The sequence below is a fragment of the Dama dama genome, chromosome 22 (assembly GCF_033118175.1).
Source record: "Dama dama isolate Ldn47 chromosome 22, ASM3311817v1, whole genome shotgun sequence".
NCBI classification, from domain to species: domain Eukaryota; kingdom Metazoa; phylum Chordata; class Mammalia; order Artiodactyla; family Cervidae; genus Dama; species Dama dama.
In genome coordinates, this window is record NC_083702.1 from 23168881 (window position 1) to 23188689 (window position 19809).

Consider the following 19809-nt stretch of genomic DNA (forward strand, 5'->3'; position numbering starts at 1 on the left):
CTTAACCTTGGACTCAGATAAAGCTGGATAAGTAGCCTCCTTCCTAGGTGTAAAGATTGGAGTCTGGGAATGGGGTTCTTCTGAGTGAAAAAAAAAATTTTGCATGTGAGTTAACTCCAGAACTGAAGTCATCTTTTATGGTTTCTCTGCTCCTCTGAACATGTGCCAGAAGGAGTGGGTTGGGCTTCTGTTTGGCTGTCCTTGGACAGTTCCTTAGTAGTTGGAATCATCTTTAACAGATCAATTCCTCCATTCCAGACAGGAGAGCTCTTGTTTCTTGAACAGACTTCATCATGTCTGTATTACCTGAAAAACCCAGATGTTGGGTTATTACATGGACTTGATAGCCAGATACTTGCAGATTTCAGTTCACACTCCCTGCTCCCTTTCTCCCCAGCAAGATACAAACTAAAGGGAAAAGTGCGTAGGAGTTTCTGTCTGTCACTTAGCCCACTGAGTCTCTTTTCTGGCCTGGGTCCTAGCATCTGCCTTTTGCAGAGGCAGAAAGTGCTCGTTGTGATCAGCGTGTTTATCCTTCCCCAGGGAAAGCCATGTGGACTTTAAACCCAAACTACTTATCCAACGGGACCCTGGCCGCCCCGGCCGTGGTGCTGCCGGACGTGGACGAAGATGGTGTTAGAGACCTTGCGGTTCTGGTCATTGGGGAGTTGCAGGTAAGTGCCACGCACAGTGGTCCTTGCCTCTTACAGGGAAGGCAACTTTGCTCACTTCCTAGGACCACTATTAGAAATGCTGCTTGAAACCGCCTCATTGGAAGGGCTTAGCTTTCAGTCAGTTCTCTTGGTGAGATCAGGTGAATAAATTGCCAGCATGAACCCATTCACCTGGTTCCATTGACGTGCATGGTGGAGCTTGAGAGCCAAATAGGTCTGTGTTCAAATTCCCGCTCTACTCCTCTGTGCTCTTGGTAAACCACAGAGCCTGTCCCAGCTCTGGTTACATCATATGTAAAGTGGGGACGTTATTCTACTTGTAGGGTTGTTATGAAAATTAGAACTCACATATTTGAAATGCCTGGAGTGCCTATTTTTCACCAAGAGTATGTATTGTATTGTTGATTTTACAGTGGAGCTTTGTCTCTTCATATTTGACATACAAGGCTTGACATGTGAACTTGGGCATTAACCAGTTAAAAATGTGCCAGTGAAGAAACTAAGGTTTGTGGAGGGCATGTTGGTTTGGCCTCTTATCATCTTATTGCATTCAGATATACATGACAAAAGGAATGGAAATATATTAATATGTTTCACTTTTATTGCAACTACAAAACAATGAGACAGACTGATAGAAAGTCCATAGGATATATATATATATATATATATATATATAAAATTGTGAGTGAAACAAGTAATAACAACAGGGACCAGGAAAAAAAGAGTTGTTGTTTAGGCTGTGATTGCAGACTGATTCTGGTACGGTGGTCCCTAAATTTTGCTCCTCAATTTTTGCTTTGTTGGAATTCCCGTGCCGGGCAACTAGTTATTCTCTGCACAGATAAAATAATAGTATGTTCCCTACATCACAGGAAAGAATATATTAATGGCCAGAATTGTCTAAGTTTTAAGTTTTTGTTCCTTAAGCTTTTCTCAGAACTTCTGTCAGACTTTCTCTTAGACTTTCTCTTGGACTGTCTAGCCTGAATCTGCCAGAAAAGGCTCATGGACAGAAGAATTGAACAATTGGCCAAGAATATTTGTGGACAAATGTGTCTATAGAACATTGCAGCTTATTGTAATTTGGCTAGACCTCATGATTTTTATAATGCATACATGGAATGGAGTTATTGGTACAAAATATGCAAGTGAAATTATTTAGAGTGGAATTGAATTTGTCAGTACTTTATGGTTTTTTGTCAAGAGCACCATAAACTAACTCAGAGTGCCCTACCAGTCACAAGTTTCAGGAGCCCTGCTCTAGCACCTCAGATGATACTTGATGTTCATGAGATGAGAGAAAAAAAGGCAAATTGTGAGGGAAATTTCCAAAGATGGGTCACTTTTAGGGGTCCTTTCTGTTTGTTTTTCTTCAGCTGGCCAGTTGGGCTCGGAGAAGATTGAACCAAAATGTCTGGAATTCTGCACATAATGTTTTTTCATTCTGGTCTCTGTGAATAAAGAGATTGTGGAGTTGGGAACATTTTAACAATTCCATTCATCAGGGAGTGAGTCTCAGAAGGTTCATCTGTCAGAGAGTGGAAAGTATGGGTAGTTTTTTTTTTTTTTTTTTTTAAGGAATTATGGTTGTTAGCAGAAGCACAGCGAAACATTGAACAGATTTACATGTCCTGGACAAGGTTATAAATCTTGGCCTTCACTCCTCCATCTGGCTTCTTACTCACCAGCAGTGGTGGACAGGATGATGGTTTGGACCTGACTGAGGGACCCTCCATTGTGAGGAGGCTGTCTTAGAAGAGTGACTTCTCATCTACTCCTACTCTGTGCCTTTTTTTCTTTTTTTGGATGGTAGGGGTATGGGTATAGACCAGTCTCCATTCTGTCTGGAAAGTGATAGGTAGGAGTAGCAAAGTCTTGGAGAAGTGGTGGGTTCAGAGCCATTGCATCATCTTCATACTGACCTTTCTGATTTCTATACCAGCGACAAAGAACCTGAGGAACATGCTTGCTGTCCGCTGTAGACATGGAAGGGGGACTGAGGCATGTCAGGTCTTTGACTTTGAGGGGTGGCTTTCTTAGATCTGGACTTAGAGTAAGGCGGCCTTGGGATGTCTGGGCCTGGTTGGGGTTAGAGAGCACACCTGGGCTAGCACGTCAGAGGGAATGGACCTTGGAAGCCATGACATTAACACTCTCACACTGTGCTGTTGAACAATATCTCTCACTGATACACTGTTCCAGACACATGGGCAGTCATAACCTCTGAGTCCTCAGGCTGATGGCAGTAGCACTGATTTGTGACATAGTTTATTTCATTCTTGGTGCGCTCTAGAAAATTCTGTCTTATGGGTGAGAAATCTGCTTTCTCCTAGCTTCCATTCATTGTGCCCACATCAGCCCCGTAGAATGCTCTGAATGAATCTAATCCTCTTCTACATGAACGCTCTTTTGCTGGAAGCCTGCTACTGTCAAGCCTGAAAAAAAAGAGAAAGTGTTAGTTGCTCAGTGGTGTCTGACTCTGTGACCCCATAGACTGTAGCCCGCCAGGGTTGTCTGTCCGTGGAATTCTTCAGGCAAGGATACTGGAGTGGATAACCATTCCCTCCTCTAGGGTATCCTTCCTGAACCAGGGACTGAACTCAGGTCTCCTACATTTCAGGCAGATTCTTTACCGTCTGAGCCACCATGGAAGCCTAAATAGGTAGTTTCTCATGCTGTTCCTCATGCAACATGATCCAGACCCCTTCTTTCTTGATTTCTTTCTTTTTTCACTCCACTTTGTCCATATCTCTTTTATGTGATACCCATAAATGAAAACAGTATTCTGTTTGTAATATAGCCAGTTATATCAAATAAGGAAATTGTTAACTTTTTCTGATATTGACTGCATACCTATAAATGCAGTCAAAGATGGTGATAGCCTTCCTGTTTTTGTTTATAATCAGTTAAAACACCCATATCTTTCCCACTACTTCTTTCTTTGTTTTTTCCTTCCAGTTTTATTGAGATATAGCTGACATAATAGCACTGTATAACTGACATATAGCACTGTTTAGGTGTTACAGCGAAATGATTTGACTTGCATGCATCATGAAACGATGACCACAATAAGTTTAGTGAACATCCATTATCCCATACTGATGCAAAATTAAAGAAATAGAAAAAATTTTTCCTTGTGATGAAAACTCTTAGGATTTATTCTCTTAACTTTCATGTATGACTTATAACTGTTAATTATATTTATTATGTCATACATTACATCTCTAGCACTTATTTATCTTATAGCTGGAGTTCATCAGTTTCAACCACCTTCCTTCAGTGCCCCCTCCTCCCACCCCCTGCCTCTAGTAACTGTGAATCTGATTTCTTTTTCTATGAATTATTTTTGAAGTATAATGTAATTAACCTGCAACAGTATGTTAGTTCCTGGTGTACATCATACTGATTTGATATTTCTGTATATTCAAAATGATCACCACAGTAAGTCTTGCTACTGTGAAATATCCATGTCTGTTAATTAATGGGCCAATTTTTTCTTCCAGATTTTGACCCATATTCCAACCTAAGACTTTTTGGAATTTTTCAGTTTGTCATACAGCATACTAGCTATCTCTCTCAGCTTTGCGATAAACCTGAACTCTGTTCTTTCATGTCTTTGATAAAAGAATGAATAATAGGAATAAGATAATAGCTGGGTGAGGTGACATTCCACTAAAACCTCCCTCTGGGTTGGCGTTGGCCCCTTCTTGGGGTACACTGAGAGCCATATCTCTTTATCTTGTCCATAAGCATTCATGACAATAAACTGGGTCAAAAGCTTTACTGAAATCAAGACAGCAATGTAGTCCTTGTATTTCTCAACCAGTGCCTCTATTCCCAAAAGAAAACCCTCTTGTACAGGGGTTGGCAAACCATGGCATGCAGGCCAAATTTGGCCTACTGTTTGTTTTTGTAAATAAAGTTTTATTGTTACACCTATTCATTCACATATTGTCTGTGGCTGCTTTTATACTAGAGTGGTGGAGTAGGATAGTTGCTGCAGAAACTACCTGGCTGGCGAAACAAAATATTTACTGTCTTACTCTTCCCAGAAAAGGTTTGCCGATCTCTGTTTGAGAGTGAGGTTGATAGTGGCCAGGCCAGACATGTGTGTTATAATGGGAGCACATGGCCTGCACTGATTCTCGTGGGACCAGATATTGCTGGGATTTATGGGTATAGGGGTGGGTAGTGACTGGTGGGTCCTGTGTTTAGCTCTAGGCTAGAGTTCCGTGCTTCAGGAGACTGCTCCTCAGCAACAGCTGTGCTTCGGAGAAATTGCCCAAGTCACCGTGCAGGTGCCCTTGGCTGGTATCTAACAAGGGAACGGGGCATTTGCTTCACTTTCTCACTTCCCGGGAAATGCAGCAAAGCAGGTGTGGCCTTGGGCTTTTCAACTTTGGGAGGTGTTTCTGACCCCCTTAGCTAACAAGAAGGAACGCCTATGGAGAAATGACTCGATTCGGTAACAACAGGGTTTCTATGGGCTCAACCCTGGTCTTTCATTTTATCAGCCAGATCTGTGTTTTCTGCTGGTGTCTGGCCGGACAGGGAGCCCCGTGGGCCGACCTGTGAAGTATAACATCGTGGGAGTGGGCAACCTGATTGGCCCTCAGGTTTACATCACCACCAGCGGGGCCGCCTACATCCTGTTTGGCTTTGGTAAGAAGCGAGGCTCGTTTTTGTTGCTGTCCCCATGGGTGTGTGGTGAGGTCTCCCTGGGCGGTGGGGAGAAAGCCTGGAGTCGCTGACACCAGCCCTCTGTCACCTCCTCTGCCGGGGACCCCCTGCCACAGGGTATTCACGCTGCTGTCCCTGGCCGCCTTCTCCAATGAGAAGACTGCTCAGCGTCTGCTTAGCCACCTCCTTACTGGCCCCCTGTGTGAATCCATCCCTCCGCCCAGGCTCTGGGTCTCCCACTCCTGTCCTTCCCCTGGGAAAGTTCTTTTGAGTTGAGCTTCTCCATGTCGGTTCTTCTGTCCTATTAGGTAATATCCAGGCTGTCGCCCTGCGGGATATTTTCGTTCAGGCCCAAAATCGAGACAGCTTACCACCTTCCCTGCAGATAGAGGAACCTGAGTGGGAGAAGCGGAGATCCGTCAACCTGTCTGAGCTCATTGATGTTTACAGGTGGGCAGCCGTCTGGTCCTGCCATGGTGAGACCCGAGCCCACGCATGCCTGGAGTCTCGGTGTCTGGTGGGCTGGCAGACACGTGGGCTGAGGTTTGGGGGGGAAATGGTGCCTGGCCTTCATGGACCACCTCCCGATCTGGTTGCAGGGAGTTAAAAGTACTCTGCTCCTGGCGACATAATGTATTGATGTCTGTATGTGGATGATCACTTTGCACACAGTTGGCAGAGAAGGGTGTTTGTTTGGAGTGGGAATCAGAGCAGGGCAGTTGAGACCAGGGAACCTCAGGTAGGGAAATGGATTTATTTAACAGAACTGCTTGTAAAACTCTGCTGAAGGATCAGCCCTGCTCTATTCCTGTGTTTTTCTCTTAAAGAATCATTGTGGCAGAGGCAAAAATAACATCCATGAAATCTTTTTTTGTTTTTTTTTCCCCTCATTTTTTTCTTAACTAAAAGCATGTTATTTGTCATATGCAGTGGATGTTATCCATTTAACCCTGGGCATGGGTAATAATTATCTTTGTTATTTTTCTCCCAGACGCTTCATATCACTTTCTAGCATTTTCTTTGTTGTTGTTTAGTGCTAAGTTGTGTCTGACTCAGTCCTGTCCAACTCTCTGCGACCCCATGGACTATAGCCCACCAGGCTCCTCTGTCCATGGGATTTCCCAGGCAAGAATACTGGAGTGGGTTGCCGTTTTCTTCTCCAGGGAATCTTCTCCACCCAGGGATTGAGCCCATGTCTCCTGCATTGCAGGTGGATTTTTCACTGCCTAGCCACTGGGGAAACCCAGCGTTTTCTTAGACAGTATCATATTGTGTCAGTGCATTTGACAGATGTTAAATAGAATGGTCACAGTTGTACAGAGTAAGAAATATTGGGCTGGCCAAACAGTTCATTCGCGTTTTCCCTAAAGATCTTACAGAAAAACCCAAGTGAACTTTTTGACCAACCCAATAATTTGATGAAGTTTCCAGTGTGAGCTGGTGCTGAAACTCCAATACTTTGGCCCCCTGATGGGAGGAGCCAACTCGTTAGAAAAGACCGTGATGCTGCGAGAGATTGAGGGCAGGAGGAGAAGGGGGCGACAGAGAATGAAATGGTTAGATAGCGTCACTGACTCAATGGACGTGAGTTTGAGCAAACTCCGGGAGATGCTGAAGGAGAGGGAAGCGTGGCATGCTGCAGTCCATGGGATCGCAGAGTCGGACATGACTTAGTGACTGAACAACAACAACAACAACGAGAGTATGAGCCGCTCTCCAGGCTTAATGACAGTTCCGGGCATCCGTCCCGACCTCTGGCTCCTTCCCTGCCCTTGTTCTCGGCTCTGTTATCCTTCCAGAACATCCAGTGTGAGAGGCACTTCTCCTGTCTGTTCCTTCTGAAACTGCTTGAATTTTCTAGGGCTCCTTGATTTCTAAAGAAACCAGGAAAAAGAGATTCAAATGAAACAGCAAGAGTGCCCCTCTTTTAAAAAAATTTTTTTCCTAGCCACACCATGTAGCATGTGGGATCTTACTTCCCCTACCAGGAAGCAAACACGTGTCCCCTGCATTTTAAACATGGAGTATTAACCACTGGACCACCAGGGAAGTCCCAAGAGCACCCCTCTTGACAAGACACTGGTAGGAGACGAACGCAAGGGCCTGTACAGACATGTGCACCTAGAGGATTAGCCAGAGTATGTGGGCAGGAATCTCACCGCAGCCTGAGACTAACTGTCGGGGTTTCTCGTTTAACTCAGCAGTGGGGTGGAGCTCCTCCAGATGGTGAAGGCGCCGGATTCCAACAGCAGCAACCTCCTGATCACAACCAGACAAGGCCTCGTCCTGCTTCGGGGGCAGAACCTCACCCCTTCCTGGGCTTTGGGCGTCCAAGGCCTGCGCAGGTTAGTGATGTGCTCCTATTCACTCAAAACTGCCCAGAACCATTGCTTAATGTGACTGTCTGGAGCTGGTGCAAGGGGAGTGGGGGGTCCCATTCTCCCCTTTTGGTCCTTCACTTCCCATCACTCACGTTGCTCTCACTTGCAGCCAGCCTACTCCAGGGTATTTCACGGATGATGAGACGATAGACTTCCTTCTGCAGATACCGAACGGAGTTGGGATGAAAAAGGTAAAACCTGGGGATGAAGATCAGTCAGAACACATATCCAAGATGAACTTGGTGTCCAGGCCTGTGCTTGGCATCATGAAAAATAGGAAGAACCTTAAAACACGGTCCCTTCCTTCCAAGAACTCCAAGTGTAGCTGGATGGGTAAAATGAAGTCACAGTGCTAAACTAACATCTACAGCAGCAGAAGCTTTTGTCGCTGCCCTACTCCTTGTGTAGCAGTTCCTTGTGGATTCTCAGTGTCCATGTACTTTCTCAAGTCTCTTGCTGGGGAAAGGCAGGTATCAATAAATGTACCACTTCAGTTTATATACTGAGATTTCAGAGAAGTTGGGCCAACTGGGGCGATGGGTTGTCATGGAGGACTTCATGAAGGAGAGAAAGGTGATCAGGGCCTGGCAGTTGAGTTGCACTTCTAGAAGAGAGGCAGATCCACTCAGGAGCTCCAGAAGCCCTGAGATGGATGGTGGAGTGTATTCCAAGGTCACCAGTGTTGTTGTTGTTTGGTCGCTAAGTCGTGTCTGACTCTCTGCGACCCCATGGACTGTAGCCTGCCAGGCTTCTCTATCCATAGGATTTCCCAGTTAAGAATACTGGAGTGGGTTGCCATCTTCTCCTGTAGGGGATCTTCCCGACCCAGGGATTGAAGCCAAGTCTCCTGTGGCTCCTGCATTGCAGGCAGATTCTTTGCCCGCTCAGCCATCAGGGAAGCCCCTGGGATTTGGGCAAATGAGAAGCTGTTTTGTTCTAGAACTGTGCACTATGAGGGATTTGGGGTGATGAGGAAATATACATGCAACCAGGGATTTTGAATTCCCCTTAATTCTACAACTGAGATACAACTGAGTGAATTTTCTCTTAATTTATTTTCTTTGCCTGTTCGGAGTTTGCTCTTTTAAATTTGAGGCTCCCCGTGGTCTGAGCTGCACCTCCCAGGACGCACATGGCAGAGTCAGACTCTAAAACTTTAGCACAGGGGATAGGACTGAGCTGTTGCCTGATCATGTTCCCCTAACTGTGGTTGGCCATGGTCACCAGCGGGAAGGGACACAGACGAGGCATGGATTTTAACTCCTCCACAGAAGAATAGCTGCTCCACCCAGGACCGCCCCAAGTCCAGAGTAATCGGTGTCCCTTCGTGTCTCTGAACCTCCATTTCCTCATCTGACAAGGAGAGGAGGCCTCCATGATTTATAATGTCCCTTCCCACCAGGAATTCTGCAATCCTTTAGGCTCCGTCTAAACTCCCGGTTGTGTTGTTCGGTTGCTAAGTCATGTCCGAATCTTTGTGACCCCATGACTGCAGCACACCATGCCCCCTGTCCCTCTCTGTCTTCCAGAGTTTGCCCAAGTTCATGTCCTTGTCCAGACTCCTGGACCTAGTTGTTACGTAACGCTCCTTGAACACCCCGTTGTTTGCATCTGATTTAAGCTCCACCTGTTAATGTATGTGTTGTTTGTGTGTCTGTGGGTTTTTGTCTGGTTTTGTGTTTGTGTGTTCTGCTGTCTCTCTGAGGATGGGCCGTACTCATCATCTTCTCTTCTGCAGGTGATGGTGGTGGATGGAGACTCTGGCCTGGTCACGTGGAGTTACAGCATCCCGTGTCACATGAAAGAAACTCCGGCCACGTCAGCAGCCACTGTGGAGCAGAAATCTGTCTTCCTCTTCTGGGCTGAAGGGCTGTCAGCTGCATCACCCAATCCCGTGAGTGAGCCTAATGTCAGATGGCACCTGCTCTTGAGGCTGACTGGGTCTGGAGGTCTTATTAGACCTGCTGTCTTCCGAGCGGTTCTGGGTAGAGACAGTGACCTGAATGGGTGGGAAACCCAGAAGGGCAGGCGTGTGTGTGTACATAAGGCTGATTCGCTTCACCGTGCAGCAGAAACATCTCAACTTTGGGAGGAATCCAAGTTGGTGTTCCTAGTCATTAAGTCATCTCTGTCTCTCTGTCCATTGGCTGAAGATGAAGGTTCCCCTGGGGGATCACAGGAGCGATGTTCTGATATGCAGAAGGCAGATTTGAGAACATATTTCTTTTTGATTTAATTAATTACTTAATTTTTGGCTGTGCTGGGTCTTCGTTGCTGTGCGGGCTTTTCTCCAGTTGCAGCGAGTGGACGCTGCTCTCTAGTTGCAGTGGCTTCTCTTGTTGCAGGGTGTGGGCTCGGGGGTGCGTGGGCTTCAGTAGTTGCTGCACGTGGACTCTGGGTTCCCGGGCTCGAGAGCGCACATTCAGTAGATGTGGTGCATGGGTTCAGTAGTTATGGTATCTGGCACGTGGGATCTTCCTAGACCAGGGATCGAACCCACATCTCCTGCATTGGCAGGCAGAGTCTTCACTCCTGAGCCACCAGGGAAGACCTGAGAACGTCTTCAGTACTATCCGAAGGGGCTTGAATGGGGTTGAGGAGATGGGGTCTGCCTCTGCCAGGTGCCAGGGGGTTTTGAGTAAGACTCACTCTGATTTAGTTCAGTTAAACCCAAGCTGACCAGCACCTACTGTGTGCCAGGGACCTCAGGGTAAACTGGGGACAGTGCTGCCCTCTGAAGGACAAGCAGGTGATCCTGGGTGATGGGGAACCTGACAGAGGGGCAGTCCTGAGTTCATCAGCCCTGTACTCTAGGACTTACCTTTGCTGAGTCTCAGGCTCTTTATCCTTTAATGCAGATGCTAATATAGTCCCTCGCTTTAGGATCAGATTTCCAATGATGATTGTCCTAACCCTGAAGTTCCCTGACATGTGACCGTGGACATTCTACCTAACATTTAACTTCCTGGTTTCCTCATTTAATAAAATGAGGGACTCAGACCAGATGACTCTCAAATGTAAGTGTCTATAAATAAGCACAAAACAAAAGCAGGTTACAAATGCTCTAAGGAGTGCAGATACAAAGTCTAGAGGGAAGCACAAAAGGAGAAGGGTCTTCGTTTTGTGAAGAGGGACAGTGATTAGGGAGCTTTCCACGAAAGAGGTGGCATCGAGTTGGGGACCTCGTGACAAGAAGTGCTTTAATGTGGAAATGGCTCTTGAGGAGGACATCCAAGGGGAAGTGAGATTGGCCAAGGACAGGTAAAGCCTAGTGAAGTGTGAGCTTGTTTCACAGACCTGGGAGCATGGATGTGCAGGCAAATGATCGTAGGAGGCTGGGAAAGGCTGATTTGAGTTAAATGGTGTAAGACCTTGGTTTTCACGCAAAGGAGTTTGGGCTCCATTCTGTAGGCAGTGAGGAAGGACTTTGGCTATGTCCTTTCTTTCTTTTTTTTAAACTTTTAACTTTATATTGGAGTGGTGCTCGTGGTAAAGAACCCGCCTGCCAGTGCAGGAGATGCGAGAGACCCGGGTTCGATCCCTGGGTCGAGAAGATCCCCTGGAGAAGGGCACAGCAACCCGCTCCAGGATCCTTGCCTGGAGAGTCTCATGGACAGAGGAGCCTGGCGGGCTACTGTCCATGGGGTTGCGGAGAGTCGGATATGACTGAGCAGCTAACACTTTCACTTTCACGTAGGTGATTAATAATGTGTTAGTATCAGGTGTACAACAGAGAGATGCAGTTATACGTATACTTGTATCTATTCTTTTTCAAATTCTTTTCCCATTTAGGTTCTTACAGAATGTTGAACAGAGTTCCCTGTGCTATGCTGTACACCCTTGTTGGTTATCCTTTTTTTTTTTTTTTTAATAACTTTTTATATTGGAGTCTAGCCAGTTACCAATGTTGTGATAGTTTCAGGTGGACCGCAAAGGGACTCAGCCACTCATGGTTATCTATTTTAAATACAGCAGTGTGTCCATGTCAGTCCCAAACTCCCTAACTGTCCCTTCCCCCTAGCCTTCTCCCCTGGTAACTTAGGTGTCTGTGATGTGACTAAGCTATTTTCTTGTCATCTGAGCTGCCCATGGTGCTGGGATCCTGGATACAGGAAAGCCCTCTTCTGCTTTGTGGGTACTGGTGGGCGCGGGGTTGTGAGCTTCCCGCCCAAGTGACCCCTCCCCTGCTGACAGTGAAGGAGCAGGGCTGACACTCACTCCACATGGTCCCCGGAGGGGAGCTACTGGGGTAACCCATTCATGGGGTTCCTGTGCTCTGTGGCCTTGTGTCTGCAGAATATCAACCTTGCATGGAGTCAGATGGTGAAGAAAGTTCCGATGTGCATTGCTTCTGCCTTAGGGGGTCAGGAGACGGACACTGAGCTCTTGGGATTTTTGTTTCTGTAATTAATGAGTGTCTGATCCATGTCTTAGTTATTTTAGGAATAGATAAGATTTTTGTGATTTTTTTTTTTTTTTTTTTTAGCTTGACACTTGCAGTTGGCTTTGCTGTCCAGTGAAAGCAGGGGTCTTTGGTTCACCGTGTTTTCATAAGCAGGCTTTCCCTTGACAAAGCCCCTCCTGCTGCCGGGGAAGAACTGTTCCTGATACTCTCAGAGGCACCAGACTGCAAGGGCGCCATCATTTTCTTTCCTGGGCCATGCCTATTTCCTTTCCTCCTTTCTTTTTCCTATAAGGGAGAAAGCATTTTCCAGCTCTGGTGGTTTGACGAAGTTAGTGTTTAGTCACTGTTTTGAGATTTGAAATGACATGTCTCTCGTACGTGGGAGTTTCTCTCACACACGCCCTGGTGTGGGATTGGGGCTTGGCCTCGTGGGGGATGAGTAACCCCCACTGTCCCTGCTGTCCTTTCATCTGAGCAACGTTGTATGAGGGAGTGTGGACTGACCTTTGCTCTCCCTGTTTCTCATCGTCAGGATGTCCTGGGAACCGAGCCACCCAGCCTTCACCACCTATACCTCCTGCATCCCACCTTCCCCTCCATCCTCCTGGATCTGGCCAATGCCACTGGCACTGTGACAGCTTCAGAGGGTAAGTCCCAGGGGGTGATGCAGAGGAGGGGAGGGGACGTGCTGGCCGGGTGAGGGGGATGAGGGTGTGTGCTGTGGGTCCCAAGCTGCTCCCTGCATTGAGCGGCTCTCTGCATTTCCCTTGGTACCATGGCGCCTGGGGCCACCACCCAGGAGTGCCCTCTGGGGGTGTACCTGGCTTACAGGGTGAGGACCCACAGTCCCTGAACTTGCTAGAATGCTAGAGGCTACGGGGCAGTGCTGTCCCATCCCCAAGGGTTCAGGGAGCTAATTTTCAGCAGCCGTTTACCAATCATCAACCATGGGCCAGGCACTGCGCCCAGTGCTGGGAATACAAATCAGAATAGTTTCTCAAGCCTGTAGGAGCTTAGGAGCCAGAACTCACTGCAACGGATAAAACAGAGGCAGGATATTCCTCAGGACATCTGTTTAGGTTCAGTGCATGCTCAGTCATGTCCGATTCTTTGCGACCTCGTGGACTGTAGCCCTCCAGGCTCCTCTGTCTATGAGATTTCCCAGGCAAGAATACTGGAGTGGGTTAGGCTCAGTAGAGACTTTCTTACTACACATGCCCAGCACATGGAAATTGGCGCCAAGAGGAAAAGGGAAGAAGAAAAATCACCTGCCATCTGACCACTCATGATCATCATTAACATTTGTAAGTGTTCTATTTCATGTTGTTGTTCAGTTGCTAAGTTGTGTCCAACTCTTTGCGACCCCATGGACTGTAGCACACCAGGCCTCCCTGTCCATCGTCAACTCCCAGAGTTTGCTCCAATTCATGCCCACTGAGTCAGTGATGCTATGCAACCATTTCATCCTCTTCTGCCCTCTTCTTCTACCCTCAGTCGTTCCCAGCATCAGGGTCTTTTCCAGTGAGTCAGTTCTTCACATCAGGTGGCCAAAGTATTGGAGCTTCAGCTTCAGCATCAGTCCTTCCAATGAATATTGAGGACTGATCTCCTTTAGGATTGACTGGTTTGATCTCCTTGCAGTCCAAGGGACTCTCAAGAGTCTTCTCCAACACCACAGTTCAAAAGCATCTGTTCTTTGGTGTTCAAGCCTTCTTTGTGGTCCAGCTCTCACATCCATACATGACTACTGGAAAAACCATAGCTTTGACAGTGCTGACCTTTGTCAGTAAAGTGATATCTCTGCCTTTTAATACACTCTCTAGGTTTGTCATAGCTTTCCTTCCAAGGGGCAAGGATCTTTTAATTTCATGGCTGCGGTCACTGTCCACAGTAATTTTGGAGCCCAGGAAAATAAAATCTGTCACTGCTTCCATTTTTCCCCCTTCTTTTTGCCATGAAGTGATGGGACCAGATGCCATGATCTTAGTTTTTTTAATGTTGAGTTTCAAGCCACATTTTTCACTCTCCTCTTTCAACCTCATCAAGAGGCTCTTTAGCTCCTCTTTGCTTTTTGCCATTAGGGTGTCACCTGCACATCTCAGGTTATTGATATTCCTCCCAGCAGTCTTGATTACAGGTTGTGATTCATCCAGCCTGGTATTTTGCATGATGTACTCTGCATATAAGTTGAATAAGTAGGGTGACAGTATACAGCCTTGTTGTACTCCTTTCCCAATTTTGAACCAATCATTGTTCCAGTGAACATTACATAATGGCAATTAAGAATCAATACCATTTTTATTGCAACACCTGGTTTATAGATGAGGCAGAATAGACACTAGTTTGGTACATAGCTTAGGCCACGAGGTACTGACAATCTCGGAGTTACCAGAATTTCTGGTTTGCTGTGCTCCCTTTTCTATCACAGTTGGTCAGTCTCCTCACTTCATGATCTTGGGCTTTCTCAGAGATAGCTTTGGGACTTAGCTGGTAGCTCAGTGTAAAGAATCCACCTTGACATGCAAGGGACATGGGTTCGACCCCGGGTCAGGGAACTGTGATTCCACATGCCATGGAGCAACTAGGCCTGTGTGCCACAACTACTGAAGTCTGTGCGCTGCAACTAGAGAGTCCATGGGCCACAACTAGAGAGTCTGTGTGCTGCAATGAAAGATCCTATGAGATGCAATGAGGATCCAACGCAGCCAAAATAAATGAATTATTAAGAAAAAAAGGTAGTGGCTTTGGAGAAGCACAGGTATAGAGACAGAATTTGCCGCTTTGCTGGCCACCAGCTGCTCACCAATGTGCACCCATTGTCTAATCGGTACCTTGTGTGGATTAGTGCTCAGGAAACGTCTTGTATGAATCAGCAAAGGAGGAAATGAGTGTTTGAGTCTTGAGCCCAACCTCTCTCCTGTGAGCCCAAGTCTTCTGTTCTCACTGACTGCTCTCCTTTATATCCTTCCTCAGTTGGGATCAACGACCTGTGGAAAGATGCCTTTTACGTTACCAGGACAACAGGGCCCAGCTCCGAAGGGCACCCGGCCCCCCTGGTGGTCAGCAAGCTCAGTCTGCGGTGGGCGCTGATGGAAGGCCAAATGGTCCAGCTGGAGGAGACCACCCCCAAAATCGGCCGCGGGGAGCTGCGCAGATTCCTCTCTCGGATAAAGTTCGTCGACTCTCCCTACCAGGTGACAAGCTTGGGAAAGAAAGTGTGTGGTTACTCTTGAGGGTGAAGGGCAAACACAGCCAACTCCAAGTCTGCTCTTTAGAAGGTCAGGGGTGTGGGTGGGCACCTTCTTGAGTTGCTAGGTATCAGGAAACGGCTGTTTTGGACCAGCATGATTTCATAGGGGTGAGTGATGACCTTGTACTACTGCTTGGTTGTTCTGAGCTGGAAATGGTACCCTCTGTCTGAGAGGAGACATTTGGAAGTGGGGGGTCATGGCTTTTACTGTTACTCCGGGTCTTTTCTGGGTAAGGCTGGTGGTGCCAGCCTCGTGCAGGGCTTGTGGCAATTAGCTACTGTGAAGAACTCTGGTGGTTGTTGTTGAATTGCTGAGTCATGTCTGATTCTTTGACTGCATGAACTGCACCACGCCAGGCTTCCCTGGCTTTCACCATCTCCTGAAGTTTGCTCAAACTCATGTCCTTTGAGTCAGCGATGCCATCCAACCATCTCATCCTCTGCCGGCCTCTTCTCCTGCCCTAAAGCCTTTCCCAGCATCAGGGTTTTTTCCAGTGAGTCAGCTCTTCGCATCAGGTGGCCAAAGTATTGGAGCTTCAGCTTCAGCATCAGTCCTTCCAATGAATATTCAGGGTTGATTTCCTGTAGGACTGACTGGTTATCTTGCTCAAAATGCACCCTGTGCCCTCCCTCAATACGACAGCCTAGTTCAGTGTTCAAGAATGTATCGTGGAAAAAGATAAAGTCTCTGGGTCTTTCTGGAGGGACACTTGTGAACTTTGGAGGCTAAACAAAAGGATAGGGAACTGGAGGGATATTCTGACCTTGAGAGTCCTTCCATGTCTCTACCATGGAAAAAATTAAAATCACTGATTTGTGCCCTTTTCTCCCTAGATCTAGGCTGCTGGACTCTTCAGTTCCAGAAGAAGTGAACGGAGTGGCACTGTCCCTCCCCAGCGGGTGTAAACATAGTTCTTTGGAGAGGAGGACTTCTGTCACCCCCTTCCACCTCCTCTGTGTGACCGTCGCCAGGCACTTGGAAAGGCACTTGGAATTCTTCAATAACAGCACCACCCGTTCGGCTGGGGTATCTTACCTGCCCGCCCGACCCCTGAATTAATAACCCCTTCTCCTAGGTACTCTGTGTGGATAGTTTGGAACTGTGAATCTTACTGTTTTATTTTTTGTTTGTCTAATTTATGAACCCTGGCTGGGAAATTCCAGTGAAGTCCTTCCCTGGAACATTTTGCTGTGCCTAACGCCCTGAGCGTGTATCTGTCTGTTCGTGTGGTGATGAAGTCTTTTCTAGATACGCACATCCTAAGGTCCCAGGGACCCAGGTTCTCAACCGTCTGAAACACATCTTGTTGGTTTGGGTCCTCTTGAGACAGGTGGCCGACCTCTGACTTGGAGGGCCCCTCGGCATCTCTCCCCTATTCTCCCCCCGCTGTTACCTCGCCTGCCCCCTGACCTTGGCAGCAGCAAGAAAGACTGACATGGGGATAGCACGAGCCAGCCAGAATTCTCATTTCTTCCTCGTCTTATGGCTCCTGTCTCTTGTCTCCTCACATATTCCTTCTCTCTAGATGTAGTGACCATAACAATTAACCCTGATTGGTGTGGGGTGATACCTCATTGTAGTTTTGATTTGCATTTCTCTAATAATGAGTGATGTTGAGCATCTTTTCATGTGTTTATTGGCCATCTGTATCTCTTCTTCCTGGGAAGACTGAAGGCAAAAGGAGAAGGGTTGCGGCAAAGGATGAGATGGTTAGATAGCATCACTGACTCGATGGACATGAATTTGAGCAAGGAGATGGTGGAGGACAGAGAAGACTGGTGTGCTGTAATCCATGGGATTGTGAAGAGTCAGACACGACTTAGCAACTGAACAACAACAACATATCTTCTTTGGAGAAATGTCTGTTTGGGTCTTCTGCCCATTTTTTGATTGGGTTGTTTTTTGAGCTGTTGAGCTGTGTGAGTTGCTTGTAGATTTTGGAGATTAGTCCTTTGTCAGTTTCTTTGCAATAATTTTCTCCCATTCTATCGGAAGGGGAGCAAATGTGGTTTAAATACCCCCTCCCTCCCTCCACGCCCCCACCAACAAAGTCCAGAGGTTATGTCTCGGTTGATATCGTTCTGCCAGTCATGGTCATTTTTATCATGTTTACTTCGGATGTGCTTATGTGTATGCCATCCTCAGCTTAGAGGAAAACTCAAGTCAGGAACGACTGAGGCAGGCAGCCTCAGCCTCCTTCATCTCATCTCCACTCTGCTTTCTCAGCATCTTCTCCTCACGGGCATCTTCCCTTCTGCTCTTTTATTCAGGGATATTTCTGCTTTGCTTGCACGAGAGCCAAGCTGTTTCTGGACTTTGATTCTGGCTCCTTGAGCCCAGCATGCAGCCATTCTGCCGTGTACCCTCCTCTTCCTTGTAGAGCCCTTGAAGCAGAGTATTTTGAGAAAATGTCTCTGTAAATACTATAGCTTTTATAAGTGGTGAAATTCTTTAGAGTTATCTCTAGCGTTTACTTCTTCCTTCTTCTGTATGAATACGTTACTTTATCAGGTTCTCTTTTAAACGTCTAGACCATTGTTCATACAGCAGGGAATCCCACATGAGCCGGAGGAGAACCACTTTTGTTCTGGAATAATTTTGATAAGTCATCCCTGAGTACACTCAGGTTCTCTCTTGACTTAAACCTGTGTCTTTTTAGCTTGTGTTAATAGATTCCTCGACTTTAGAGATTACAGAAAATTGGGATGCCAGTTTTAAAGGGATATGTCTGAATTGCCACTGAAAGGCATTGTGACCTAACAGAAGGTTGGTAGCCAGAGCTCTAAGAACCATGTTGCTCAGCCTGTAGACTGGTCTTAACCAGGTGTGTGCCCTCCCATCCCTTCTGCCTTAAGTCCTTGAGAGCAAATTTGATTCTAGCTCTTTGAAAGGCATGTGTGGGTCTCAGTTATTGTAGACTTAGGGGAACAGTTAGAAGACACTCAGAAGCATGGGATTGATTCCACATTCACTTCTAGGGTTTGAATCTGCCTGGCTAGAAGGGCGTAGGATCGAGTTTGGTCTAGTAGAAAATTCTAAGGACTAATTCACAGTCAACTGAATACCTAAAGCTTGAGTGGCCATCCTGTGGCCCGGGGCTGGCCACCTGCTGCCACATGGAGGCTTCCTGGGAAGCCACCCACTTTGGGCAAGAGTCAAATGCAGAGTTGTTTACTGAGGATCTGGTTTGAGAGGGACTGCTGAGGGCAGGAGACTGTATTTATGCTGGGCGTGTCCCAGAAGTACATCAGTAGCAGTCAGGGGGAAAAAAAGTCCCTAAATTCTTTGTGGTGTGTTTGCAGACCAACTTAACAGAGACTATTTTGACCCTGATCAGTTTGACTATCTCTCTGGCTAAAACAGCAGGACACAGGTTTCCTCTTTCTCTTGCAGCCAGTACAGTGTGGTGTACATGGTGGATGAAGATCGAGGAAGCTTCATCTGACCAGTGTGGGTGCTGGGCTGTTGTCAAACATGTCCCTGAACCTCCTTCTCTTCTCAGGCAACCCCCTGACCAGACGTCTAAGACAGGAAGGGCTCCTCTCCTCCCCTGCGCTCCTCTCAGGGTGCCAGCAGAGCCCACCAACCACTGCTTAGAAAGGGTACTGACTTCTGAGAACACAAGGCTGTTCCTTCTCCCAGCATCTCCTTTTTCCGTCCCTTATGAACCCTCCACCCTAGATAACATCCTCCCCACCACCCCCTTCCCAGAGGGTCTCTCCCACTTTTCCTCCTGTGGTCTGGTGGTTTCTCCCCAACCTCCCCCGCCCCTTCAAATGTGAATGGCCATCCTTAGTACCCATGTTTAAGGAGAGCCAGCTGGTACGTTGTCAGGAAGCACTATTTAAAATGTGAATTGTCACAGAACAAATAAACACTGTGTATAGGAGCATACGTGTGTGCTGCTCACATTCTTTCCAGCTGTCAAGGATGGTGTGTTCTCCCTGATGGAAGAGAGAAGGGGCGAGGGGGTGGATGTGAGCCGGGGGCTTAGAGAGGAGTGTCAGCTGCAGCCTGGTCTCTGGGGAAGCGTCCCTTGGGTTCTCCACTGGGGAACCACTGTCCTGTCCGCATGGCCTCGGTGGGCTGGTGTTTTGTTTTTGTTTTGCTGCACCCACTGCTTGGATATCTCAGTTCCCTGACCAGAGATTGAACCCAGGCCACGGCACTGAAAGCCTGGCATCCTAAGCATTTGACCACCAGGGGGCTTCGGGGGGGCTGTTTTGGGGGTGGCCTGTCCCTGCAGGCCGTGGGAGCCTTCTCATGTGTCCTGGTCTCCTGGTCTCTCCAAGGATAATGTGTAATTAACATAGGAATTAACATAGTGTGATGTGGCCCCTACCACATGGATGCAGGACGCTGTGGCAGGCAGCGCGGAGGATACCCGCTCTACATGGCATCGTTCCTAGTACTGCCTC

General features: G+C 47.2%; 1 protein-coding gene across 1 annotated transcript in view; it reads left to right on the top strand.

The window, feature by feature from the left end:
* FAM234B (family with sequence similarity 234 member B) overlaps positions 1-19280 on the top strand; it is a 38617-nt gene extending 19337 nt beyond the window's left edge. The window contains exons 6-14 of the mRNA XM_061125048.1: positions 544-674; positions 5189-5336; positions 5663-5804; positions 7556-7699; positions 7845-7926; positions 9474-9629; positions 12673-12787; positions 15114-15334; positions 16225-19280. Of these exons, the coding sequence (XP_060981031.1) occupies positions 544-674; positions 5189-5336; positions 5663-5804; positions 7556-7699; positions 7845-7926; positions 9474-9629; positions 12673-12787; positions 15114-15334; positions 16225-16230 (1145 nt within the window). The 3' untranslated portion in view covers positions 16231-19280. The remainder of the gene's footprint in view (positions 1-543; positions 675-5188; positions 5337-5662; positions 5805-7555; positions 7700-7844; positions 7927-9473; positions 9630-12672; positions 12788-15113; positions 15335-16224) is intronic.
* The last annotated feature ends 529 nt before the right edge of the window (positions 19281-19809 follow it).